The sequence below is a fragment of the Haemorhous mexicanus genome, chromosome 19 (genome assembly GCF_027477595.1).
Source record: "Haemorhous mexicanus isolate bHaeMex1 chromosome 19, bHaeMex1.pri, whole genome shotgun sequence".
NCBI classification, from domain to species: domain Eukaryota; kingdom Metazoa; phylum Chordata; class Aves; order Passeriformes; family Fringillidae; genus Haemorhous; species Haemorhous mexicanus.
Genome location: NC_082359.1, coordinates 13,039,833 through 13,067,445, shown reverse-complemented (window position 1 = coordinate 13,067,445; position 27,613 = coordinate 13,039,833). Strand labels below are relative to the sequence as shown.

The 27,613-nt window shown below is 46.7% G+C and overlaps 1 protein-coding gene across 1 annotated transcript in view; it reads right to left on the bottom strand.

The window, feature by feature from the left end:
* LOC132336289 (transmembrane protein 132C-like) overlaps positions 1-27,613 on the bottom strand; it is a 178,351-nt gene that overhangs the window by 120,266 nt on the left and 30,472 nt on the right. The window contains exon 2 of the mRNA XM_059863623.1: positions 2,445-3,333. Coding sequence (XP_059719606.1) covers positions 2,445-3,333 — 889 coding nt within the window. The remainder of the gene's footprint in view (positions 1-2,444; positions 3,334-27,613) is intronic.

Below are 27,613 nucleotides of genomic sequence, written 5' to 3'. Positions count from 1 at the left end.
GAACCAGGATGCTGAATGAAGACACAATTTAAGAACATGGATAAATTCACAGGCAGAGTACCAGGATGCTGAATGAAGACACAATTTAAGGGCATGGATAAATTCACAGGTAGAGTACCAGGATGCTGAATGAAGACACAATTTAAGAACATGGATAAATTCACAGGTAGAGTACCAGGATGCTGAATGAAGACACAATTTAGGAACATGGATAAATTCACAAATACAGTATCAGGATGCTGACTTAAGACAAATTAAGGGCACAGATAAATTCACAGATACAGTACCAGGATCCTGAATGAAGACACAATTTAAGACCACGCTTTCAATTGCCATGATTTGTGGCTATGAGGTCATTTAGACCAGTCTGCTTCCCTTTTGCCAGAGAAGATTTGTAGCTATTATTTCCCACCCCCCAAGCAATGATCACATGCTGTTTGCTCCAGCTCTGCGTGTTGCAATACCTCAATGAATAATATACAAGGAGCAGAAAATAAACAAGCCCTCTGTGCCCGGGGATAACGTGTGGTGTGTTTTTCTTTAGGATGATTAAATGTGAGTGCATGTCATAGGATGTAGGGCTTGCTCTGCTGGGAACCCAGGAGGATGAGAGCACACAGCTCTCTCCAGGCAGGCAAATGGCCACACAGAAGGTCAAGGGGGGCCCCAGGCAGCCCCAGCATATGCACTGCTATTCCCTGGCTGCTCTGCTCTCTGGGCTCTCTTTCCAGACACAGACACTCCACGGGTTCCTGGCTCACACCCCACCCCTTCCACACCTCAGAAGCTGCACTGAAGACATCAGATTCCCACCTCAGAATGGGAAGCTCCACTTGGCTCCACCAGCCTTCTACTGACGCCTTCAGTTTGAGCTTTCCCATTTTTCACATTCTGTAGTGCCTTTGTATGGAGTTCAGAGTCACACACTAAGTGTCAGCAAGTTCTCCTCACAGCTCAGTCTCACAAAACAATCCTTTTCCAGCCCCAGAACCAACCTGTGTCAGCCTGTGCATTGCAGATAAATGTTCCCAGAACTAAAGCCAATCCTCTGTGTCCATAACAGCAAGTCACACAGGCAGCTACCAACCTCCCACATTCCCATCTCTGTCTCCTGCACCTCTCAGCCAGACTCATTTCTGAGCAAAGAAATACAGCCCCAGATTTCAACAAGCTTGATTCAACTCGCTTTTCAGGAAAATAAAGAAAGGACCTTCAGAGAGTGATCCCCACTGCCATTCACCCAACAAACACCCAGCTCACTGCCTCTGGATTTCTTCTTTCACCACAGCTATGTTTGTTATGTGCAAAAGTATTCTGTTTCTACGACTTTGTGTAAAGGGATTTTCAATAGAAGGGAAGTAACAACATAGAAAATACTTCTAGCACAGAGGTTTCACTCAGTAAACAGGTGTCTGGGAGATTATCTCGCCAATTTAACCAAAGCTGCAAACACCACAACGGTTCTGGGATGACTAAAATCCCCCTTTTTTCAAATAAAAGCCTTTTATCTGCCAAGCGACACTTCCTGTTCTAAAGGCCATTCTCCTTGGTGGTTGTCAACTATGTATTAATCTAATTCATATAAGCCTTAGAAATAAATTCTTTCATGTGCAGAATCTTTTGGGAAACTGATTCCCTGAGGCTTTAGAGAGCAATTGTTGCTTATCACCGTGGAAATTTCCACTGAATTTAAAGCCTGGTAACAAGTTAAAAAAAGATACATCAAATTTTTCAGTGATTAACAAGTTTCCCAGTCTTTGTCATCCTCAAAGGATTTTCATCTGATCGGTAGGGAAACGGCTAAAAATGAAAATAAAAGGGAAGTGATCTGACCCAGTAAGGCAGTTCCTGCGTTCCCACTCCTGCCCAAAATAATGGCACTCACTTCTAACAGTCCCTTACAGGCAGCAGCAATATCAAACACCTTGGGCTTTATTTAAAGGACAAATGTGCTGCCAAAGACAAACACTGCTTAACTGCAAGTGGATAGTTAAACCCTCCCTACAGAGCTCTCCTAACAAAACCACTCTGTGTGTGGGAGAGGCGAGCTCTGCCAGAGCACTTACAGAAAAGCAGGTAATTGAAGTTTTTCTACATTCAAACTCCATGCCTGTGCAATAAAAACCCGATTTTAAAAGCGCCATAAAGCAGAGAGGTTTTCTGATGCCTGGCTGTCTGTCACAGCACAGAAACAGCCCTGCCAAAGCAGCAGTTCTGTACCTTGCTGCACACCTGTGATAAACGGCACTGCAGACACGCTGAAAACCTCCCCGTGACAGGGGCTTTCAATCCTCCTCACAGCATGCAAAGAGGAAAATAAGGAATTTCAGCGACTAGGAGCAACCTTCAGTGGGGATCAACTTCACATCAGCTGAGATCCATCCCACATCCTCAACATCTTGGCATGTCACCACGTCAGAACCACGCCCGGCCAACTTCCTTACCTGAGGATGAACTGATCCACCGTGGAATTGTTGGCAATCGTCACGTAAACGTTCACAACCTCCCCTTGTTTGACGGGCTTGGAGGGCAGCCACACCACCACATTGCTGTCCAGCCGTAGCTCCGTGAGCTGGGAGGCCTCCTGGCCGCGGTAGAGGCTGACAGAGCCGATCCTCTGCAGGTGGGACATGCTTTCATCCATGCCGTCCTTCCCCGGCCGGATGGCGTTGCCCTTGCGGAGATCCTCGGCCGTGCACTCGCCCTTCTCGTCCCCGGGCTGCACCGTGTAGTAAAGCTCCACAGGGCTCCCCTCCAGCTGCTCCGCCGGCTTCTTCCGGCCCGTGAGCACCGTGGGGGGGTTGAACCAGCTGGGCAGCAGCTCCAGCTGTGCCACGCAGAGCCCCAGGTCCCCCCGGAGGCGGCAGCTGCCGCGCACCTCGCGCGTCTCGCGGAAGGCGAACACGCGCAGGCAGGGCAGCCGCTCCGCGGGGCTGTACTCGTCCCAGTCCCTGCCCACGATGTAGAACAGCACCTGCACCCTGGGCTTGCTCAGGTAGATCTTGGTGCTCATGATGTAGGCCTGCAGCTTCCAGTTGTAGGTGAACTTGTTGGCGGATCCAAAAGAGCTGGAAGTCAGCAGGAGGTCCTGGGGCACTGCTTGCTCCACGGAGAAGGGTCCGTAGCTGGCGTTTAACACGGGCGGTCTCTTGGCTTTGTAGGGGAAGAAGGACTCCACCCTGGACTGCAAACTGGAATTTCTCATGAAGTCCTGGTTGGCTTCTTTGAGGAAGAAAGATGTCTCGGCGTTGAAGAGCCGATAGCTCACAGGTAGGTACGTCGGTAACGAAGAAAATCGCTGATTATTGTCCAAGACCCCTCGACACTCTGTCACTACAAAAAGAAAAGGTGAGTTAGACCAGCTCTGCTTATGGACTCAAAGAGACGCTTAGCACAACTTCAGTGCTAAGTTAGGGACAAGTGTTATTCCATGCAAAGAACATTTACAGGGTAGCTACATGTTTAGATACAAAATAATTCTTTTCTTTTGCAAATGTAATGCAGAAAATAAAATGCAGCATGGCAGGAGAGCCCAATGACCAACAGCCCCAGGGCTGCTAGTCACCAGCCCTGCAGGATCAAAGGGACCTTTTGCTCTAGGTGCAAAGAAACTGCTTTCCTAAGGACTCTCAGACAACCATTTGACTCTCTCTGTCAAGTAACTTTGCTCTTGTAATACTGTTTCTGGCACTAGAACTCATATCTCTGTGGTAAAACACTGACAATTTCCTACGTTCTTTAAATGCAGATGGGCATCACAACCCAGAAGTATTTCAACAGTACTGATATGTAAGAGGCACACACAGAGAAGCAGCATGTGCTGGCCAATTTCAAGTTTCAGCTGAACATCAGATCCCTTTTGACCTAAACATTTTCCTGTTAAGATTAACAACACATTGCTGAAAGGCAAAATGCATTGTCTAAATGAGGGTAGATAACAGAGGAGAAGAGTTCAAATACATGTTGATTATGTCATGCAGCTTACAACACCTCTCCTTAACCCTGCTGAAGGGATTTGCCATGGGTACAGAAGGTAAAAGCATCTAGTGCTGCACTTCTGGAGTGTTGAAAAAACAGAGCTTGCCCTCAGCTCCAGGGTTCTCAGGGAATCCCAGCAGAATCAGGAGTTAAGGTTCTGTGTAGGTTCAGCTCTTTAAAGAATAAAGGTAACCACAAGGACACCAGAGAATGCAGAGATTCATCTGGAACTCAGAACACCTGAGGATCCCAAACCACCCCACGGAGACACTGCCTTCCCACCTTCCTCACAAAGGGCTGCAGCCTGGGGAGTTCTGCAAGTCACATTTGCTGCCCTGGCATGTCTGGCTGCTAACGGGCTAATTATGCAGTCAAATTTAATTAAGTGTTTTCAAGTAATGAATAAACAATTGATACCTGTCATGACACCAAATGGCTGCTGACAGACAACCCCGCTGCAGTCCTGTGGAGTGTGCAGTGCCAGGGTGCAGGGAATGAAGAGCTCTGGGAGGCAGGTGGGAGGTAATTAAGGAAAGAAGGAGACAAATGTAGAGGAGGGGGAAATCAGAACTCTCAAAGGACAGCAGCCATAAATTTGAAATAAGGAATTAAGATGTGTTCACTAATGTTTAATTCATGAACCACCATGGAACTGTTCTAACTGAGCAAACTGCCATGACTGGACAGAAATTTAAGCAAAACAAAATGAAAAGGTAAAAAAGAGGAAAAGAAACAGTGCATTAGCAGCACAACACCCTGTCAGGCAGAATCACCTTTAAAACATAAAACACTGGTTTATGTTACCGCCCTGCAAGGCTCCAGTCCTTGGCACACACTTGAATTCTGCTGAAAAAGATGTTACAAATGCCACCTCCTGAGCTGATTGATTTCCCTCACCTGAGTCTGTCAGGCTTCCATCCCTAAGTGCTCTAAAACTTCTAACAGGAACACAAGGAAGATCCACTTTGGACCATGGACCTTTCAAGGGAAGAGGGAAACCTACAGCTGTCTTTGGTCCAGCAGCAGAACAAGAATCTGGATCACAGACACAGGAATTTCCTCTGTAAGCCCCTTCACCCACCCTGGATGAGCCTGCTGGGATCTGCTCACCTCCCTGCAGCCCTCTGCAGAAAGCAGCCACTGACATCCCGTGACAGATGCCAAAATGCTTTCCAATTAAAACACCTGCCTTGGAAGACAAGAATTTCTGGGTGGCCAGTTTGGCTACTGAGTTTGACTTGGTGACTGATGAGAATTTCTCTCTTAGGTGTCCTGCTGCTCAGCCAAGAGCCCGTGGCACCAGAGGGCAGGGCTGTGCTTAGGGGAAGCACAGAAACACCTGGAGAAGGAAAGCATCAACTGGTTTAAGCTGACAAGTTTTCTGAAGGGTTTCCATGACCAGGGATGCTCCAGACACAGCCCCACTGCTCCTGAGGGAATCCCTGCCTTCCACAGAGCCACACAAATCAGAAACAAACTCAGCAGGCTGCAGAGACAAGCAAAGTCCTGTGATTCCAAAGGGTTGCTGGTCAGGATCTAAGCTTGAGACTTAGCAGCTGGTTTTGTGCAATTCCCAGGACTTCTGCTGGGGCACATTATCCTCAGACAGACAGTGGGCTCATTTCTGCAGGCACTTCATTTATCCTGGGTTAATCACATGCATGAGGTATGCAGGACTTGGCCCAATATTAAGAAAAACAGTCATGCAACGTCTGCCTTAAGAAGCTGAACACAAACAGAAAAACCCATGTGGCCAGACTGACAGCAGGAAGAAAAAAAAGCTTCACTTTTTTTTTAATGTAGTCAAAAGATTTCCACCCACTTTCATACCATACATAATGGATGCCTATATTTCTATACTGAAGGCTGTACTTTAGACAATTTATTTATGCACTTTAAGCCTTTTACTGATCAAATTGGTAGTTGAAATTGTCCATTTTATTTTTAGATACCAACATCATGCATCAGCAACTGCAGGCCATCACTTCAGGGATTTGTTCTATTCTCTCCATCTCTACCCAATAACTTTCACATCCTGGTATAATTAATTACCAGCATTTCCAGAGAACACTTTTGTATGCTTAATCAGCCCGGTTTCAAAGTTCTTTAATTTATCAGAGAATCTATTTAAACAAGATGCCATGGGTTTCCCTGAGTTTCACAGCACAAGTTATTATTTTAAATAACCATTAAGCGGTGTTTACTTTATCTACCTGAAAAACTCATTTTTAAAAAGCAGCTCTGCCTGTCAGTGCTTTCAGGTGCTCTGGAACAGATCTTTGCATTTTGAAACGCTTTACCCCTTCCCATCAGCCAACAGCAGTCACAGCTGCCCAGAGATGAAGTCCTGCATGGAAGAGGTTAACAACCATCAGACAAAGCCAGTATTAGCCAAGAACAAAAGTGAAGGCTTACAAGTAATTATTTCTTCTTTGTAACAGCCTGGTGACTTTTTAATCCTTCTTCTGGCATCATATGCCTCTGCAGCACTTCATCTGAACCCAAGCAGGCATCTGCTAAGCACATCACTGGCTCCAGTGTGACAGAGCAGCTCAAATTCCTGCAACCCAGTGAGCTCACTGGATGGGAAACAGTGACTTCTGATCTGTATTATTATTATTATTATTTCTTGGATTCCAGCATAAGAGGAATTTTCTTTGGGGGTATTTCACATGGAGCTGGATTCACTGGAACAGTCATGAAAGCTCACTCTCTTGGAGTTGCTCTTTTATGAGCTTGGTTTGAAGTGACTTTCTTTTGGGCAGGGAATGAAGGTTTAGCTCGTGGGTGGGAGATTACTGGCCAATGGCCACAGATCTTCAGTGCCTGATGCTGGATGAGCCACTGAGCCTTCAAGGCAACCATCTGCCTGTCCCCTCACAGCCAGAAGGTTCTGGGCCAGGGAAGTCAGTGAGGAGCAGAAGACATCTGCCCATGCAAAGGGGGAGTGATGTGAGAAGGCTCCTGCACCTTGTCTGGCCCTCAGAGGCACATTTATAATTGTCCCTTGCAGGAAACAAGCCAGAGGAGAAGAGCTGAGCAGAGCCCAGTGCCTGGGTGTCCTCCTGGAACTGGAACCCCAGCAGTGCAGCACAGCTGGAGCTCCCACCAAGAATTCTCTAACTCTGAAGGCAGGATCTTCTCCCTCCTTTTTCCAGCTACCTTTCCTCCATTCCTGATTCCAGCTATAACTGAATGCTGCACCATACTAATTTCAATTTTTGTTCCAATTCCATGCCACCAGAGTTTTAAGAAACAAACCCTACCTAAATATTATTCACAGCACCACCTTTACCTAAAATCCTGCAAATGCTGCAAATTATCATCTCTGTTCCTTCCATGGACACCCCTTCCCACCTGCCCCTGAACCCAGATGAGCACCTGACACAAACCAGGCCCTCACAAAATCCCCATCCTTCAATTCTCTTCTGACTCCATCTTCCCCTACACCTGTCCTGCTCCTGCAGAGCAAATCACACATTCCAGCTCAGAAACTGCAGAACAGAATGGAAGTAGGGAAGATTCACTTCAATCAGCACAAATGCTTCCTTCACCCCAAAATGTCAACAGCTCTGTTTGCTGGCTCATTTGCCCTTAATTTTCTGTGCCAGCACCACACTCAGTCACATTTAGGGACTTCAGAGTGTATGAAATCTTTGCAGCAATGTTTTGCTCAGAACTAGAGCTCTGTAAATACATTCACTTAGACCTCAGGATGACCCTAGCTGTACTCTCATCCCCTCCAAGTTCCCTTTTCTTACCTTCTAGAAACAGGAGATTTTGCTGCTGGAAAGGCTGAGTTGAATCTTAAACCAAACAAGCTCAGACTGAGGATATGGAACAGATTTTGGACTGTGAGGCTGATCAAATATAGCAACAAAGGGAGCAATGGCTCACCCATGTCTTCCCTCCAGACTGATCCCCCCTGACAGGCACGACTCAGACTCCAACTCCCTTCTGGCTGGAAAGCTGCAGAAGCAGCCCAGCTGGCTGGAATGCTCTGTGAGCATTCCTAAACATCAGCTGGGGGCAGGAGAAGCCACAGCTCCTCAGGTGTGCCCACCAGAGCTGCCTCCCCGTCCTCTGAGGGGTCACAGGGGCTCTTGGACTAAATGCACACAGGCAATGTCAAGTGTCAAATGCTTGTGATGACCAATTTGTGAAGCTAAAAATAAACTCTGCAAACAAATCTGGCTGAGAAATCCACAGAGCAAACATTTGAGGGAAATTGCAGCCTGTTATCAAATGTGCTGTGAGCACCTGGTGAGGGCCATTTCATCAAACAAAATTATTGCTAACAAAATTATTTTAGCAGCTCTTTTTTGAATCCAGAGTTGCCTAAACTGAAAGCTGAAGTCCAAGGATAGGTTTGTACCTGCAGGGTTTAGCAGATTGTGACTAGGAATATCCCATCCCAGGTCGTACACGGGAATACAGAGCCTGGTTGGTTACCAGACATATTTTAAGGCCAGATATAGACACAGTCTTATTTAGCCTAGATCACAGTTCAATTAAACCACACTGCAAAGATTCTTGGGAGACATTATCATCAGTTATTGTGAACAAATTTCCTATTTTATTTCAGTGGGAGATATTAACTTCATTCATTCAGTATATTGTTAAATGAAAAACTGCAATAATGTTCTATTAAATAGCCCTCTCTACCATTTTGAGAGTATATCCTTAATGAATTTATCCTTTGTACATTCCCACAGATCAAACCTCCACTGAAGTCCCACAGACAATCCTGGATTTAGTTCAGAAGTGAACACTTGCCCCATGAATCTCCAGCAGAGGCAGCACAGTGGCGTTTCAGAGCTGTCAGAACACGACAAGCACCTAAAGCAAGGACTGGACAAAGGTACACCAGTAACCTCTGCACTCCTGAAAACACAAAAACAATGGCATGGGCACCGAAACTAAATGAAGGGAATGCCAAGGGGATAAAAACTATTTCCAACAGAGCACGGCTAGATGCTAGAGCTCATTGCCAGGGAACTCCCCCATAATTAACAGGGTGACCAGAATGCCTGCACTGACTGCAGCCCACCCAGAGCAGTGCCATTAACCACATGTAAAACTCCTTGTTTCAGCTGCATCGATTAGAAGCCAGGATTAGACCTCTGCATTCTAAAGCCTTATCCAACATCTGTCAGGTTGTTCCACTTTCCTCAGGATTACCAACACAACAGACACGTGTATAAACCACAAATAGCTGCTTGGGAGGCACAGCCTTTTCACCAACAGGAAAGAGAAGCTTTAAAGTCTATTTTGGAAACACAGAACTCTCAGAAAACTGCACATCAGAAAGGCATTTCCAATACTTCAATAACAGCCTCCAATGTTTTTTGTATTTCTGTACATGCCCCCCTTTGGCTGCAAAATGCCAAGATACCCTTTTATTGCAGGCCTGCCTTCTCTCTGACCCTCTACTCACAGAGCTCTGTTAGTCAAAGGCTGCCTGACATTCAGGACTGAGATCTATAAATGGTTTTCTCAGACTGCCTGATGACCTTAAGAGTCTGTAAAACAACAGTGGACACGCAAAGGTCAGTGAAGATTTCCGGAATCGCTCCCCCTCCCAGGGCTGCCGTTCCCAATTGTCTCCACTGCCGAGGCCATCTGACCCATTTAAGCCACTTTGCTGTGTGGAATCAAAGATAAATACCTGGAACCTCCAATTTCCACTAATGAAAGCTTTTGTTAAGAGAAAAGGGTCGGGAAACTTCTGTACAGACACGATTCAGGTTTTGTGCTGGCCAGAGGCTGCAAATGTCAGAGTCCTGTGAGCAGCACACGGTGGGAAAAATGTCACACGCTGGCCTTTGCCTGCAGGATGCTGGCCCCAGTGTGGCACAGCCCTGCATCCTGCAGCCACCCAGTGTGGCACAGCCCTGCATCCTGCAGCCAGCCAGTGTGGCACAGCCCTGCATCCTGCAGCCCTGCTGGCCCCAGTGTGGCACAGCCCTGCATCCTGCAGCCCTGCTGGCCCCAGTGTGGCACAGCCCTGCATCCTGCAGCCCTGCTGGCCCCACTGTGGCACAGCCCTGCATCCTGCAGCCCTGCATCCTGCAGCCCTGCTGGCCCCAGTGTGGCACAGCCCTGCATCCTGCAGCCCTGCTGGCCCCAGTGTGGCACAGCCCTGCATCCTGCAGCCAGCCAGTGTGGTACAGCCCTGCATCCTGCAGCCCTGCTGGCCCCACTGTGGCACAGCCCTGCATCCTGCAGCCACCAAGTGTGGCACAGCCCTGCATCCTGCAGCCAGCCAGTGTGGCACAGCTCTGCATCCTGCAGCCACCCAGTGTGGCACAGCCCTGCATCCTGCAGCCACCCAGTGTGGCACAGCTCTGCATCCTGCAGCCACCCCGTGTGGCACAGCTCTGCATCCTGCAGCCCTGCTGGCCCCACTGTGGCACAGCCCTGCATCCTGCAGCCAGCCAGTGTGGCACAGCCCTGCAGCCCTGCTGGCCCCAGTGTGGCACAGCCCTGCATCCTGCAGCCCTGCTGGCCCCACTGTGGCACAGCCCTGCATCCTGCAGCCCTGCTGGCCCCACTGTGGCAGAGCCCTGCATCCTGCAGCCAGCCAGTGTGGCACATCCCTGGATCCTGCAGCCAGCCAGTGTGGCACAGCCCTGGATCCTGCAGCCAGCCAGTGTGGCACAGCCCTGCAGCCCTGCTGGCCTCAGTGTGGCACAGCCCTGCAGCCCTGCTGGCCCCAGTGTGGCACAGCCCTGCATCCTGCAGCCACCCAGTGTGGCACAGCCCTGCATCCTGCAGCCACCCAGTGTGGTACAGCCCTGCAGCCCTGCTGGCCCTAGTGTGGCACAGCCCTGCATCCTGCAGCCCTGCTGGCCCCAGTGTGGCACAGCCCTGCATCCTGCAGCCCTGCTGGCCCCAGTGTGGCACAGCCCTGGATCCTGCAGCCCTGCTGGCCCCAGTGTGGCACAGCCCTGCATCCTGCAGCCCTGCTGGCCCCACTGTGGCACATCCCTAGATCCTGCAGCCCTGCTGGCCCCAGTGTGGCACAGCCCAGCATCCTGCAGCCAGCCAGTGTGGCAGCACAGCAAGGACAAAGCAAAGAGCACCTCGGCCTGTCTGATAGCTGGAGAGAAGAGGAGCATTTGGGACACTGGAGATCATTGCCAGCTCCATCACAGACACGTGGCAGGCACAGGAAAGCTCTGCAGGCCAGGTTGTCTGGTGGGGAAATGGGAGCAGCTATCGTTCAGTTTGATTGACTTGTGAGTCAAAACCACGTGGAGTTCATTGCACAAAAGGCCAAGTGAAACACTGTCTGCATGGGGGGGTTTCTGGGCTTTAAAGCAGGCAAAACCAACCCAGTGGTAGTCCCAGAGTGGGGAAAAGCAGACAAGGTGGTCAGTACTTCCAGCAGCACCTTTTCAGAGACCTGCACTGCTCATCCTCCACTGAAGATGCACAGCTGAAGAAATCTCATTTTCATGGCAGCACAATTCTGTGAAAGACACTTCTCTGCAGGGGATGTATCAAATTTAGCCTTACAGGATGGCTCACCAAAGCCTCCACAACATTTTAAAGTTTGGCCAGAATGCCATAATGATTGAAATACACGAATATCACAGTTAGTTGGGTTTGGGTTTTTTTTTAAAGTTCTCAAGTGTCATAAAAATGGGAACATTCAAGATGGAAGTTACAAACTTGAACAAGTTCTGGCCTTGGCAATGAATCAATTCCTTGTCCTGCATCTCCTTCTCCAGTTTTTAATAGCTCTGTGCTTTGCTCTGCTGTTTAAGTCTCTGTCAGATGCTGATAGGCACTCACTCCTCTGTTTAGACACTGAATTGCTTTGCACAGCTCCTTGTTTAAAGAGAGATTAGGGTCCTAGAGCCTGAATGGGGCAATTTGCTCAGCACTCTTGACTGCCACAAAAACCAACAAGAACCAAGAGCAGCAAAGAGCTCAGACCTGCACAGGATGAAGCCTTCAGCTGCAAAAGCACACAAGGAGGACACAGAGGATTCAATAAATGAATTACAATGTTTTTCCCCTTACCATCAGGAAAGAAAAAGAACATTTTTTTTTCTTGTAAAGAGGTACTAATGAAAAATAAAGCCAGCCAGCAACATGAACAACAGGATTTATCTCACATGTCCCACACTGAGACCCAGCCTGCACTGGGCTCTGCATTACACAGGTACAAGGGACATGACTCAAAGAGCCAGGCATAACCTGGCAGTGATAATTCCAAGGCTGACAAGGAAAAAGGGGTTTCTTGCAATCAGACCCGAGCCAGGCTTTCCCTGGGGTCTGTAATACACTTCTAGCACACATCTTGATACATTCCTAACTGGCAACTCACTTCTCAGGGCTGGTATTCCTGGGCTCCTGGGCTCTGTGGGGAATAAACCCCTTCTGACCCCTCATCCCACCTCACCAACCCAATACCCAACAGCTGCAATCATTTCCCCACTATCTACACATGGAACTCAGGCAGTGAAGCTGAGTTTTCCAGAAGCTTCTACCAAAGCTAAGCACAGCAAGCAGGCAGGAGCAGGGACAGTGGCACTGCGTGGGCAGCAGGTGAGAGCACCAGGGCACGGAAGGTAAGAGGATGTAAGAGCCTTGCTCTGATGGATGGGACTTGGCAAGGCAAGGCAGCAAATGCTGCCAAGATTAGACTCCAGTCTGTCAGCTTTTCCGAGTGGGAACCCAGAGCCCCAACCTCCGCTGCCTGGCGTCTCCTGCAATCTGCAAATTCGGTGTAAAACATCTAAATCATGGAGAATAAAAGGCCCTGGAAGTACTGACTTGGATCAGCATTCACTGCTGCAGAATTCCACTCTCAGGAAGGCTTCACCACTGGTATAAATCAATCAAGTTTCATAGAAGACAGAAAAATCACCATGTGCTACACCAGCAATGGCCCTCCCCCAAAATATCTTTAATTGCTTCTTGAAAAAAAAAGTTTATTATTTATAGGAAAATTTAATTTAAGAGTAAAGCAGCCACTTATCCTTCTTTCCTTTCTCCTCCTCTCCTTCATGAAGAATTTGGAACACTAACAGATGCAATGCATGTACATTTTTAATACTTGCATGTATTAAACAGTTGCTTGTATGCAAACTGTGATTTAAACCATGCCAGAATATCCCAATATCCTGGCTACAACCCTGCTAATCATCTCCATTTCAAAGATGCAACGAGGATTTATGAGAAGATTAATTGAGAAAGGAGGCTGAGGGGGTGGGGGACAGCCCTGCCTGTTGGGGAAATGAACTCAGCATCACCTTTAACCTCCAAGTAATTCTTTGTCACAGAGCACAAAGCAACTCATCATTCCAGAAGAGCAGCAGGACAGAAACCAAGCGGAAATTTATCTGGTTAAACACCTTCTTTCCCAGGGATTAATCAAAAGGGATGGCTGGAGCACTGGTGTCTTTGTGCTCCCAGCACCTCCAAGGGCTGTGTTTAAAGAGCCCTGGCTGCTGCTAAGAGAGCAAAGGCCACTGTGGGTCTTGGGGTGAGCAGCTACTCCCCAGCCCCCAAATCCTGGCTCCCAGGTATCCTGTCTGGACCCAAAGCTTTGTGGGAGCAGCCCAGGCCTCCACTGGGTTTGGTGAGCCCTGGTGCTGAGGGGCAGAGGCAGGAGGGAAGGGGCTCCTCAAGCCCCAGCCCCCAGCCTCAGCCCTTCTGGCATCTCTTCTTCCCAATTCACCCCCACCAGAAACAACAGGGAGAACAAAGTGGTTGTGGTGTTGGCAGTGAGAGGGGAAAGGCAAAACTACAAAAGGAAAAATGAGATCCAGAAGAGGGAATCTTCCAGAGGAACACAAGCAGTCCTGACAGAATGCTCAATCACAGTGAGAAAAGGCAGCAGAAGAATGATGAACACGTGGTTTTAATTCTGTTTTTAAGGCAGAGAAGATGATTGAGAAGTCTCTCTCTAAAGTCTCTTTTATTTGCTCTAATGCCTTGCTATGACCTGCCCAGGAAGGGCCAAACCAAAACACTCCATCAGTGCCATACTCAAGGAAAGCATCTGGGAGAACACTCCTGGCAATCCCAGTTCTGGAAGGAGGATGCAGAAGCCAATGGGACCAAGTTCTGCTTTCCAAGATGAAGTTTATACTCAAGGAGTACATTCAGAAGCCAGAGATAAAGGCCTGCCTAAGATGAAGGCAAGAACCTGGATCCAGTTTATGTTCAAAGCAGAGAAGCAGTCTGCTGCAGCTTCAGGGAGGGCATTAATGCCAGGGGCAAAGCTGGGCAGCTCTGAAGGTACCACAGAGTAATTCTGTATTTTCTGGGGTGGGTGGAAAGCAGAATCCTACCTTCCTGCTGCTTCTCAGGCGTCCTTAAAGTCATTGGCAAAGACAAATGACAATGATGGATGCCAGTTTGTTGCTCTGAGCACCACAAAACTGCACAGAGCAAATGACTTTCAACCTCTTAAAAAGATGGTGCACATGTCGTGCTCCTAAAGTGCTGTTGTGCTCAAGAATCACTGAGAGCCCCCTGCAAATCAATGCAATAGAGCCCTGCTATACATTCTGTAAGGCCTATTTTTATCCTTTCCTAATATAACTTCCAAACCTTCCTCCTCCCCCACGTCCCTGCCACAGATCCCTAATTCACACAGCTAAAACCACACAGTGCCTCCTACAATTTTTCCAACATGTGCAGCCCTTAACAACAAATTTAATTTCTTCCTTTCTTTGAAGCTCATCTCCATTCAGCCTGGCTCCAAAGGGAAATTAATGAGGGCTCACTGAATATGTTTACATAAGATCTCCTCCAAATTTCTGTTATTAAGCATTAGGAGTGTTTTTATCTGCCCTCTAAGGGACTGGTGTGTCTGGCCAGAGATGTCTCAATGCAATGTCTGCTGTCCACTCAGCCCAGCAGCACTCACACCCTGCTGGCTTTGCTGCCAGCAGCCACAGCAGCTCTGCTGGCAGAGCCTGGAGCAGGACTGGGCTGACAGCTGAATAAAAGCTGATTTCACCAGGAGTTCACTGCCAGAGAGGGGCTGGCACACCAAGGCACACTCAGGGCTCGGGAGGCTGTAGGGCCTGGCTGTCCCCATTGTCACCTGGCTGTGAGTCCGTGCCCAGGGCCAGGCAGGAGCTGTGGCACAGCTGTGGTGACACAAGCCCGGCCCACATACCCAGTGTGATCCACACTGAGCCAGGCTGGACCCCAGCTGCTCATCCCCAGCAGCCTCTCTGCTGCAGGAATTCCATCACTGACGTGAATTTCAGTTCCTGGTGGACCCCACAACCACTTCTTGGTCTGTGATATTCAACAGAGGCTTTGGAGTTAGAAAAAATCCTTCTGTTCATTCTTATGGACACAAAAGAATAATAGAGCTTTGTGTGTAACAGCAAGAGTGTGCAGCACCACAAGGACACGTGCTGCATGCACAAGCACAGCTAAAACATGCATTTGTGCACACACTGACAACCACAGCTCATTCCTGCAGGGTAAGCTGCAAGTGCAGCTCTTGAGCTGACTGGCCACATGGTGCCTGAGCAGGGCACGAGCTGGTACCCTCTCTCCCTGCTCTAAGTGTGCTGTGCTGCTCTCAGACATCTGGCTGCAGCAAAGCCTGTGCTCTAGCAGGGCTGCTGGAGCTAGACAATGGGATTTCAGCAATGACTAAAGATGCCTGTGGCTTCTGGGCAGGCAGGAACAATGGAAACCCTTCTGCTGGAAGAGGGGCTCGATAAAATTCAGGCTGTCTCCACTCCCGCAGTTCAGTCTCCTTCATTAGCTAGCAAAGCAATGACTCCAATTCATGACAAGAAAAGGAAACTGACCATCCTAGCAGCTTCCAGTGCCTATCCTGCAGCTCCTTTTGGCTCCATCTCTCCCCAGGTAACGCTTGCCAGCAAAGGCAGAGTGGTGCAAGAGCCATTACATCATCCACATTCAAGAACCAAAACTTTCACAGGAATCATTTTTCCTTCAATAAAGAAATAAAAAGCTAATGCCACCCTGAATTCCCAAAGTGCTGTATTAGCACTCTTGTCAGCTGTAGGGCTTTTGGACTGCTATATACATTTTTTTTCCCCTTTGTAAGTCTGTTTGAACCTGTCTACATTGCAGTTTGCTAAAGCTGTTTAGCCAAGTATGAAGTCCATTCATGGCCAGCTGTAATGAACGTCACAGGCTGTAACCCAAGCAGGCAGTGGTGCCTGTTTGCTGGAGACTCATTCAAAAAACCAAAGAGAACAGGAGTAGTTTTAGAGATGCTGTAAATGCTGAGCTGCTTGCTCTGAAAACTAATGCAGAGCCTTGTTCTCTGGGCAGACAAGGCCTCCAAGTGAGGGGGGTGGGAGGGAAGCCTTGTTTACACCAGGCTCCTCTGAGCTAACAACTTTCACTTTAAAGGCAGGATCATGCATTGATTTAGAAGACAGATATAAGCATCTTCTCCCCTTGCTGGAGACAGAGCAGACTGTGGAAAGCTCCTGCCCTCTGGGCTGCGTGGTAAAGAGCAGAGCACGTCTCTTCTTGGGATAAATTTAAAGGGAGGACCTACAATATGGAGAAATCTTCAAAGGCCAGTCAGGTTTCCAGTCCAACAACCCTGCCAAGTGTTCCTTTAATCCTTTATTTACCAGTAAATCTGCCTCTCTGTTCAGCAGGCTTTTACTGGGATTGGGTTTCAGCCTGCAACCCAAAAGCTGTAAGCATATGCTCTGTAGCCCTAATGAGAAACTCAATCTATTAATGAGCAGACCTTCTCCACAGGACCAGGTCTTGGCAACATGAGTCAGTTCCTGAACTTTCACCTCCTGCTTGGCAGCACACCAGACTAACTCCACATCTCTCAGCTGGCTTACATTATCAGCTCATTATTAACATACATCAGGGCCAGATCTCTTTTACATGCACCCAGCAAACAGGAAACTACACAAGGGGAGGGCTCCTCATTTTTGTCCGACTCTGGAGCTCATAAAAATGACTAATTGGAACCAGCTCTAGCAGAGGCACTCTGCAGATCACACATTCCCTCTGAACCTCGGTCCTGACTGGGATAAACACCCTGGGATGCCCTGGCAGCCCGTGGCTGGCTGCAGTAACCAGCCCCAGACCCTTGCAGCTCTTAGCAGAGCCAGAGGTGTGCTGCTCTCCTCACTCTGGAGTCAGGAGACCAGCATTCAGATGGAACAAACAGCATGTCCAACATCCCACAAAGTCACTGAGAGCCGAGCTCCTGCCATCAGTTCCCCTGCAGCAGGGAGAGCTGTGGGAGCCCTTTGCAGCCCCTTTCAAAGGACACTGCTGTGCACTGAGATCTGCACGCTTGCCTGGCTCAGAGCGCTGCTTTGAAGTGGCCTGTGAGCCCCCAGCAGTGTACACAGCACTTTGGGAAAGCTTCCCAGGCCATCTCTCAAGGCCAGAGCTCTCATGGAGCACAGCAGAGGGTTCCTGGCACAGTGAGCACTGTCCTCAATGACACACAACTATTTGTCATGACTGTGGCACTGTATTTTCCTCCTTACACGACCAGTATTTACTTTTGCCCTCCAGTGCCCTCTCCTCAGCTGTGATCCTTCAGCTCAGAAAACTCAGCAAACAGAAAAAACAAAGAATGTCTCCTCCAGATGCCTGGTTCAGATGCAGTCCAGCCAGGCAGCAAGTGGCACCAGCCTGGTAATCGCTCCCATCTCATCTGAGCACAGATGCCAGCACAGCCAGTGCCCACATCAGAAAATCAGATGGAGACACACATTCAAGGGGCAAGAAAGGTCAGCAGAGCCTGCTCTGCTCAGTCAGGTGGCTGTTGGTGATGTGGACCAAACTGAAGCTGTTGCACAGCACTCTGCACCTGCCCTCACCCCAGCTGAAGGTACACACATCCTCTGGCTGCAGAAAATTCACACCCACCCTCAAACACCCTTTCAAGCAAACCAGACTTAACACCAATCAATACAAAATCTGGCAACATCTCAGAGCCTACACAAGCCCCTAATTTTCTTTGGCTGCTCAAAAGGTAGCAATTTATATTCCTTTTGCTAAAAAAAAAAAATTAGCTGTGGTTAGAATTACTTTTCAGAGCTGATCTCATTTCATACCTCGCCTCCTATTCAGACAGAATTTATGCACGGATGCTTGGAGCCAAAAATCTGTTCTCATTTAATCCACAGCAGAACAGGTAAAGAGCAAAGCTATTCCAGCCAGGTTGGTGCCTTGCTGCTCCAGCCTCTCCTCTCCCAGCAGCAGGCACGAGGAACCCCCAGCTGCCCAAATCCTGCTGCTCCAAGGGGCTCCTGTCAGCTCTGCTCCTCTGAGAGCTCTCATGCTGGTGGCTGGAGGGGGGCTAAAGACAAAACATTCTTACAGGACCAAGATCTTTCAAATGCAAAAGAGCTGGAAATAGATTTTTAACTATTTTAAAGGCACTGCCTTTCCCAAAACTGCAGGTCAGAAACCTGCAGAGATCAAGAGCTAAGGGATCCTTTGTGGAAGCAGTGGTGATAAGAAAAAACAGAATACTTCAGATCAACTGGTCAAGAACAAACCATACCACTCCTCACTATAGTTATGCCAAGATGATAAAACTCTGAATTCAGATGAAGGTTTGTTACCCAAAATAAGCTAATGCCACAACAGAGGCACCATATCTGTCATTCTCCTAGGGATGCTGAGTTACCTCAGGCCACCCGTTTCTAAATAAGCAGAAGCTAAAGTAAAATAACTAAAAGTTCTTTTGCAGAAAGAAACGCCTGGGGCTTTAACTGGTGCTCAAAAATGCCTTGGGGTCTTTGAAAGGGTGATTATGCAATGGAGAGTGATACCATTCAAATTATAAAACCAAAATATATTAAGGTATATCAATAAGGTGTATCAATATATTAGTGGTTGACTAAAGCAATGGGAAAATGTATATTTAAATGTATTTTCATTTTTTGTTCACATAGCTCCACATAAGAGATGCTAGCAATAGTATAGGTGCTGGAAGAGGAGACAAAAATTTGTTAGATATTTAATGCCAGTCTAATTGCAAAGAGGTGACAAATTTCATTCTCAATAATATTTACAGAAGGCAAAGAAAGTCCAACTCATCTTAAAAATAAGGGTGTGATAGCACCTCAGTCACAGCAATGGACTTGTTCCTTCTGGCTTTCTTGGGACTGACTGAAAATCCGGGCAGGATAAATTAAATTCTCCAATATATAAAGCTACACATTCTTATCACAGAAAATCATCTGGATTCCAGCAGCAATTTGAATGTTTTCCTCAAGTATGCAGATGTAACTCCTGCCCCCTTGGTAGGCCCCTACAGCTGAGAACTGAACCAGCCTCCTAAACTGAAATACCTGCACAGGCAACCTGATTTGTGATGCTCAGGTCCCTCAGGTCTCAGCAAAATTAGCCCCATTAAGAAACAAAGCACAGTCTGGTGCCCACATATGGATTTAGCAATTTCCCTTTATGTTAGCCAATTAGAAAACACTGGCTCTTTTCCTTTCCCAAACGCTTTCAAATTAATGAGGGGAAAAAAAAAATCAAAACATGTAGCGAAGGCTGAACAAAGATTGGTACTTGATAGAATTTGCATGTAAATCCTCCAAGATTCAATTTTAAGTAGAAACAAACAAGCAAAATATTTACTGCTCAGCATTTCACAACCACACCACCTTATCTTGCATTTAAAGGCTTTTGAGGCTCTTCCAGGACTGTTGGTGGTGATTTCAGTCTGGAGGCTGGGAGCAGTGCTGTTTGCTGAATGAACCACCAGACACAATTATCAAAATTATCTGCCCCAAAATTAAGAGCCCAGCAGGGCCAAGGAGGGGCTGAGTCCCAGCTGTGCTGCTCTGTCCCCAGCCCACCCCACAAACCCACTCAGCCTGCTCCAGTCTGCTCCTCAAACACTGCTGGCAATTGCCAGAGCTCCCTGCAGACTTCCAGCCCAGTTCTGCTTTCTGGGAGTTTCTCCCAGCCTCAGGCATGGCCAGCAGAGCTGATTCATCCTCCCTGGCCCTCCCATCCCTCTGGAGCCCAGGGAAAGCCTGGCTGCTGTCACTGCTGCCTCACATCGTGTCCACACTCAGAACAGACCCTCTGAACACCTACTGGCAAATATCTCTGCTGGAGATGTTTGAATTTGATGTGGGCTAGAAATATTTCCTGGGAGTTTTAGCTTCATTTCCTTTCCGAGAAACTCCTCTCCCAGGTCTCCTTCAAGCTTATATACTTGAATTACCATACCTCCTTAAGCAGCAAAAAAGCAATAACTTCCCCAGATCCAGGAAATATCAGTGGCATTATTAATGTAAATAAAGGACTTTTCATAGCATTCTAAAAGTTATTACAACAAGAGCATAAATAAACCTCACTGATGGAGTATTAGTACTTTATGTTGCTGGAATGATACAGTCAAGTAGGGAATTTCTTGGGCACATTTAATTCCCATAACCACCAAATAACCACATGAACAACTTTGTCCTGTTAAATCTCCTTCTCTTTTGCATTTTCCATTCATTTCCTTCCAGCCTCAACACTGTCCCCAACTCAGAAAGCTTCAACTGAACCATAACGAGCCCCACAATAAAGCACCTCCAGAACTAAAGAAGACAAATGTCCTTTTGGCTTTTAAAGCTGCATTTCTCATTAGAAATGCTGCCAATTGAAACAAATCTTGAAAGGTGAGCACGGGCTAATGGGCAGAGGAGTAAGACAGAAGTTGGCACGCCTAGATTTGACTCCTAGTCTCTAGATTATTCACTGAAATACTAAATTCTGGCTGTTTGCAATCTCATTTAAGAACTAACTATTGCACTCAGGATCACATTCCTCACACAAAGCAGGATGAAACTCTTAATGGATGGCATGGAGCAAAGAAGAATTTTCTGCTATCATGAGATAACCATCCTGCTCCTCCCAGCTCCAGTCCCACTTCCAGCATGCTGCAGGGAAGGGACCTGAGACCATTCCCTCAGTCCCTCAGAGCAGCCTTCCCACCCAAAAAACAGTCACTGTCTGCAGGAAATCGTGGGAGCTGAACATTTCACCCAGTTTGTCTTTCCTTCTAAACCCCCCCAAATCCCACATTTTACACAGAAATCCTCATTCCATCTCCCAGAATTCCCTTGCACCTACTATGAAAGCACCCTGAAACACCTGGGGGAGCAAAGCGAAACAGTTGATAAAAATCCTGATTAAAGCAGCATGTTCCCATGGAAGGTTTGGAATTCTCCAGGGTTTTGGAACTGCAGATTTGAGGGGGATTACTGGGTGTGTCACACCTTACCAGACCTGGCACTCAAGAGCAAAGGAAAAGGATTCAAGAAGCAAAAAGCTGCCTCAGGAAAAGTGAAACAGCCCCTGAGTGAAGAGAAGGAACTTGCAGCACATCTCTCCTTTTTCAGTGTGAGGCTGAACAAGGCACTCTGCTAATGGACAGTATTTATTTCTCTCTTTTACACTATTTCTGCCAAAAGTGCTGACAAATAGGTGTTATTTCCTTACAATAATTCCTGTAATAATGAGAAATCCCAGGCAGCCTCAACTCTAGATGGCGTTGGCAGCTCCTCTTAGAATCCATGAACTTGCTCCAAGGTATCCAACTCCTGGAGACTGAGCCTGATCTGGGGTTTTACTGCAGACAGAAAGAACTACTCCCACTGAACTGATCAGAGAACTGGAGAACTCTGTCTAGCAACTCCAAAAGTGACTGGATAGTCCAAATTATGTATTTGTTTTGTTGAGAATTATTATTATATCCACGAAGAACTGAACATCTATTAACTGTCAGAAACTATTTCTGTTTCTGCAGAGAATAATGATGCCAGGAGGCATGAACTGTGGCAGTAGTTCATACCACACAGGCACAGGTTAAATGCCACCATTTCCCTGCCCCGATTTCACAGTTTGAGTGAACTGCAAATTCCTCAAACAGAGCATTGGCACATTTCATTCTGTGACTGAGCTGATTCACCCAACATTTCTGGATTCCCCAGAGCACTGAACCCAAAGAGCTGCCAAACAGGAGCCTGAGTTAGCTCTCATCTGCACTTCTAGCAAGGTGATGTTGTTTAGGAGGATCAGTCATGGATCATCTTTGGCAGGGCCATAACTTCCACAGCTCTGCACTGAGCAGGAATCATTTATTTCCTCAAGGCAACTTGAATTTCCCACCATTCCTCAGAGCTCTCTGCTCCTCAGTGCTAAAAGGAGCACCAGCATCTGCACAGGGCCCCCATGTGCTGCCTGATTCCTGGTTTGCAGCAGGAACTCAGGACACAAGGGGAAAAGCTGGCTGCTGCTCCAGCCTCTGAAACCAGCCCGTGAGCACTCAGATCCCCCAGCCACATCACATCCATGGTGCCCTTAAATCAAACATTTCAGAAAGTGGGTATGGGAAACCAAATGTAAATATCCTCCCACTCGGGCCATGACAGTGACTGCTCTGAATTTATTACTGCCCTGCTGCCACAATTCTTCCTTCTGCAGAGTCAGCTCAGTGGCAAGCAGCTCCCAGCACCAGCACACACACTCTGGGTGACCCAGGGCAGATGCCAAGGGAGGGCTGGAGGCCTCAGGATGCTCCCAAAATGCATCTGTAACTTCCAGAAGGATGAGACAAACCACCCCCAGGTAACACCTGGCCACTCAGGTGAGCATGACCAAGAGCTGGTGACCTTTCCTTTCTGACTGGAGGGGAGCTCTGTAATTCTCAGCTCAGCAGTGCCACTGATGCACCATTAAAATGCTGCTTAAGTCTGCTCCTGTGACAACTCTTTATTTCAAATGATTGTTTATGAAATTTAATAGCAGCAGCTCATTCCTGGGTGATGGTGTCTGACACAGAACACTTAAAGTGAAATGTGAGTGGCATTTTTGTATGGCTCCTGTACTGAATATCATCACAGCCCCAGTTAATTAAAGTGCAGATGAGCTGTCATTAGGTCTGTATGAGTTAATTGGCCTTCTCAGGGGCCAAAATTAAAGCTACAACACATCTAGGGTGCAGACTTTCAGGCTGAACTTGCATTACCACATTTGGAGTCTGGGAGCAGGCAGCACCCAGAGGCAGCAATTCTGAGACCCAGCCTGCAGGGCTGTAGAAATTTGGTCATTTCTTTCCTTTGTAGCCTGTAGGCTGAGCTTTTGTGCAAATCTGGCCTTGGGGTTTATGCAAAATTTGGCCTGTAGTCTAAACTCATTTTGCAGCTGGAAGTTGGTATCAATAGTTTTCCCAACAAGCCAGGAGCCTCCTTGACATAAATAAAGAACCTGACAGGTTTTTTTTTAACCTTTTTATTACTAGCCTTACTTAAGTTTGCCGTATCACTGTTCATTTACTGGTTTACACAAAGTGAGTTCAAAAATACCATAAATTCTTTGCCCAGAACCTAACATTCAAGCCTGAAACTTTTTTCCTTGGAAACAGCTTGGTTATTCAAGTCTGGTAAAAAATTTGCATTTCTTGTTCCTAACCTAGATGAGAAGCATAAAACCATCTACATGAGAAAAAGCTGAGGGGAAAAAAAAAGCCCTCCAGTAGCAATAAACAGATCCCAACCTATTGCAAAGTATGAAAAACTGGCTGCAACAGAAAGTGACTGTAAAATGGTCATGTTGTTATGCAGACTCAATAGCTCATTTAAAAAGAGTGCCCAGCTCTTCCCTCCTCTAGACTTTTTGTCTTTCTGCAAATACAAATCTCTCAAATTATATTCATGAGAAAAATCACTAAATCACTACTGCAACAGCTCAGGGCCTGGGCAAATATTGGGATCTCAGAGCAATTACAGACACGAGGACAGTTAACTGCTGAACACTGTATTTATGGGAGTTAATTGATTACAAGCTACTTTAAAAAACAAAGCTGAGATCAAACTTCTCGTCCTTTCTGAAGCACATTTTCCCTTCAGTGAGGTGCCTGAGAGAGCCCCACTGCAGCCTGAATGCAAGCTGCACAGAATGTCACCTACTTGCTGCTATTTTCCCTGCAAGTTTGACACATCCACCCACCCCTAAATCCACTTGGCTCAATTCATTCATTTACTTTTAGTTTTGTCTTTCAGCGTCTCTCTAGATGTCTGAAAAGAAAGAGATAAAGCAATTACTTGATTTCATCCTTGGGATTTCAGCTCTCAGCCTCGGCATGGTGCCTCTTTAGTGCTTGATGAGTGTCTAAATTCTCCCCAGATTAAAGGGGGTTGTCTTCTCTCTCCGTGCATTATACCCACGGAAGAGAAAAGGAAAATCAAAGAGGTCCAAACTTCTGTGGGTGGAAACCTTCTTGATTTCTTTCTGCTCTGGAGAGGCTGTGCCAACTTACACACGACAAAGATCTATTTCAAACTATTTTTCTAGCAGATATATCCATTTAAACATGCTCTATAAACCCTTAGCTATGCTTTCAGAAGGAATTCCATAACAAACAGCCTCTTTCAAAGTTGTAAATATGGTCACACCGAGTCAGCTTCCAGCACAAGCTCCCCAGGAGGGTTTGAGTCTGTGCCCCAGAGATCACTGCCCACAAACTGGAAGAAGAGGAATGGTTTGCTCAATACCCAAAGTAGGGCTGAGCACAGAAAAATAATTAGAGAAAGCTACTGTGGTAGTTCTTGGGTTTATTTCTGTCTGGAAGTCCTTGAATAATGATCCAAACACAGCACCAGTGATTACTGTTTCCCAGTGATTAATCAGCTGCAAACTCGTCGTCTTTTCTCTTCCTCATCATCTCCCTGAGAACAGAGTGGGAAGCTGAGCAGTGGCTTTTGGAAATGAAGCATTTTGTTCAGCTGCTCCGTATGAAGCCCACATGGGGGCCATACATTTCAGACTTGAGCCTCTCTTTCTCAGCCAAAACCCTTAATCTGCGAATTATTTGTACAAATGGGAATGAAAAAGAATTTGCCCTCTTTTCCCCCGATCCCTTCAGAGCCTGTGTTTTCAAGGCAGCTTTCAGCAGCCCTCCTTTTCTGCTCAGTAAAATGTGTGCAACAAATGCACAGAACTGAGGTGTGGGAGGGAAGCTCACAGACAAGAGCCCCCTGGACAAATTCCAGCCTCACCAGAGAGATCAGAGCTGACCCTCCAGCTATTTTCAGAGCTCTCTCCATCAGAGGACTGTGGCTTCTATGAAATATTGAGGTCCTCAAACTTCCAGAGCCCGATGGGACTGGTCCAAAGGACTCCCTAATTTATACTGAATTTTCATTTAGCAGTAAATTCAGATGCTTTTCTTTTTCTGTGACTTTAAGTACCCAGCTATCCTGCAACAGTCACCATTAACATTTTAACCTGGTAATAAGGAATCAAATATATCCACATAGGTAAAGTAAGAGTAAGCAATAATCCACTTTGTGATAATATTCTATCACATCAAAGTGTGCTTTTCCCATATTTCAGTTTTTGCTGTGAATAATTTCACCTCTCTTCCAGAAAGCCCACAAATGAAACAATGAGATTGTGCACAAAGATGACTGATCTAAGGGACAGAAATGCAGTAACCAAATACAAATGTATAATAAAATGCAGAAATGCCAAGTCTCCCATTTGATGTAGTAAGGAGGACTTTAAATGAACTTACACTGCTTTTTTTCAATGGATAATCTTTTATCAACTAGGAGCAATCTTACTGATGGTACACTAAGATGCACTGGGTAAACTTTCATTGCAGAAGGTGGGGACACAGTTCTAACATAATTTCTACTCAGAAGCAGCTTCAGCTCGTACTTCCAAGGCCTTTGCTCTCAATTGCAAGAAATCTCACTGCTGGGAGCCCTGGAGTGTTTTCTGAATGGCTGTTAAACTCCAACTCTAAAATCCTTATCTGCAAAACAGTCTCAGAGTCAGACCAGTCAGAGCTCAGCCCTGCTTTGATTCTCCAGGCACAGACACATCACCAAAACAGAGAAGCAAACGTTATCCTAACCCCAGATCTCTGACAAGAACATTCCAAAAGGCTGACATTTAGGGCTAAATTCACTGCTAAATCACACCTTGAACAGGACAGGCACAAAGTTAATACCAAACAGCAAGAAACACAGGCCTGGACCTTATGAGGGAAAAGACAGGATATAGATTTCAAGACTAAGAGCTGTTAAGAGAAGTCTGAGAATCATTTCCAGCTCCACAGTGCAATGTTACCTGAAGTTTGCCTTTTCTGACAATAGTGCCTGCAGCTAACACATTCCAGCTGGGAAGCAGTACTAGCCTGATGTTAAAAAAACTCAGCCTTTGATGGCCTGATGAAACAAACCTTGGATTTTTTCCTAGATTTGCAAAGCACCTTTGTGGAGCACTGTTAGGGACTGCAATCAGTCAGCCCTTTTGGCCATTCCCAGCTGGGACAGAGCTATGTGGCCACAGAGTAACTCCCCTCCAGCTCTGGAAATACAAAACCAATAAAGGAGCAATCTATGGCTTAAAAAAAAACCTGGAAAACCAATGGGTTTAAACTGTATTCCTAAAATAATAGATGGTGCTCTAGTTCAGCAGCTCTGGCACTGACCTATTTCATGGGGGGGGAATAAATTTCCTTTATAACACCCATTTCAACTGTCTCAAAAATATTCAGAGGTCTTTTATATTGTAACTTGAAAGGCACATCTCAACTTGCTCCTCATGTCCCTGAAACTGTGACCAAAACTGCAGAACTCCCATCAGCTGCTGACACGGTTTTGTTTCCTGTAAAGACCCACATAAAAACTGATAGCAAACCTCAGTGCTTCTCTCCCTTCCTGACATAACTTGACCAGAGAATTCCAAGGGGTCAGACCACACAGATGCATGAATCACGTTTGATCCTGGTTTATAGAAGTCAATGGAGTGGTAGCACAGATGGCCTTTAAATCTCCTGTGACCTGGAGGACTGATCAAATGCACTGCTGGGAGCACACTGGGGGTTTTTCACCACTGTCACCAGAATATTTTAATCTTGGACGTGCTTAGTTTCAAAGCACCCTTCTGGGGCTGCATTATCCCTTCTTGTATCAGGTGAACACAGGCAGGCTTTGCCCAAGGTTGCACAGCCTGGCTGGCAGAGCAGGGAAATGATCTGCATCTCCCAGTTTTGCATTTACAAATGGAACAGCAGCAGAGCAAGATACAGTGGTTTTCTTACTCACAGTAGTCCATCCTTAATCATAAAACTAGCTCAAGAGCATCACACAGAACTATCTAAAGATTGTGATCATGAGCCTACAGACACTCCACAGCACAGAATTCTTTGTTTTTAACAGGAGAGTCCACAGGAACTCATCACAGCTTCTCCTTAATACAATCCTGGCAAGGACTGCTTCCAACTCTCTAGTTTAAAATCTGGTTTTTTGATGCTCATTTTAGGACTCAGTGAATAAAAATTCATATTAATGAGGTAAAAAAGTTACTCTACATCATGAAATTCAGCCAAAATGAGAATTAACCTAAGAAAGATCAGAAACTGAATGTCACAAACTCAAAGCCACAAACTCAGATCAGATGCTTTTATACCTTAAGGGCAGTCCAAGCTGGAAATTTGTGATGAAACCCAAAACTGGGAAAGCCCTCTGTGCTGTTGCCAACACACTCAAGAGAAGAAAAAGCCACAGAAACTATTGTGCATTTTAAACAGAAAGAAGATCATGGTTCTGGAATTGTTTCAGCATCCAGACTTTCAGAAAGGACAGTGTGTGTGAAAGCTACT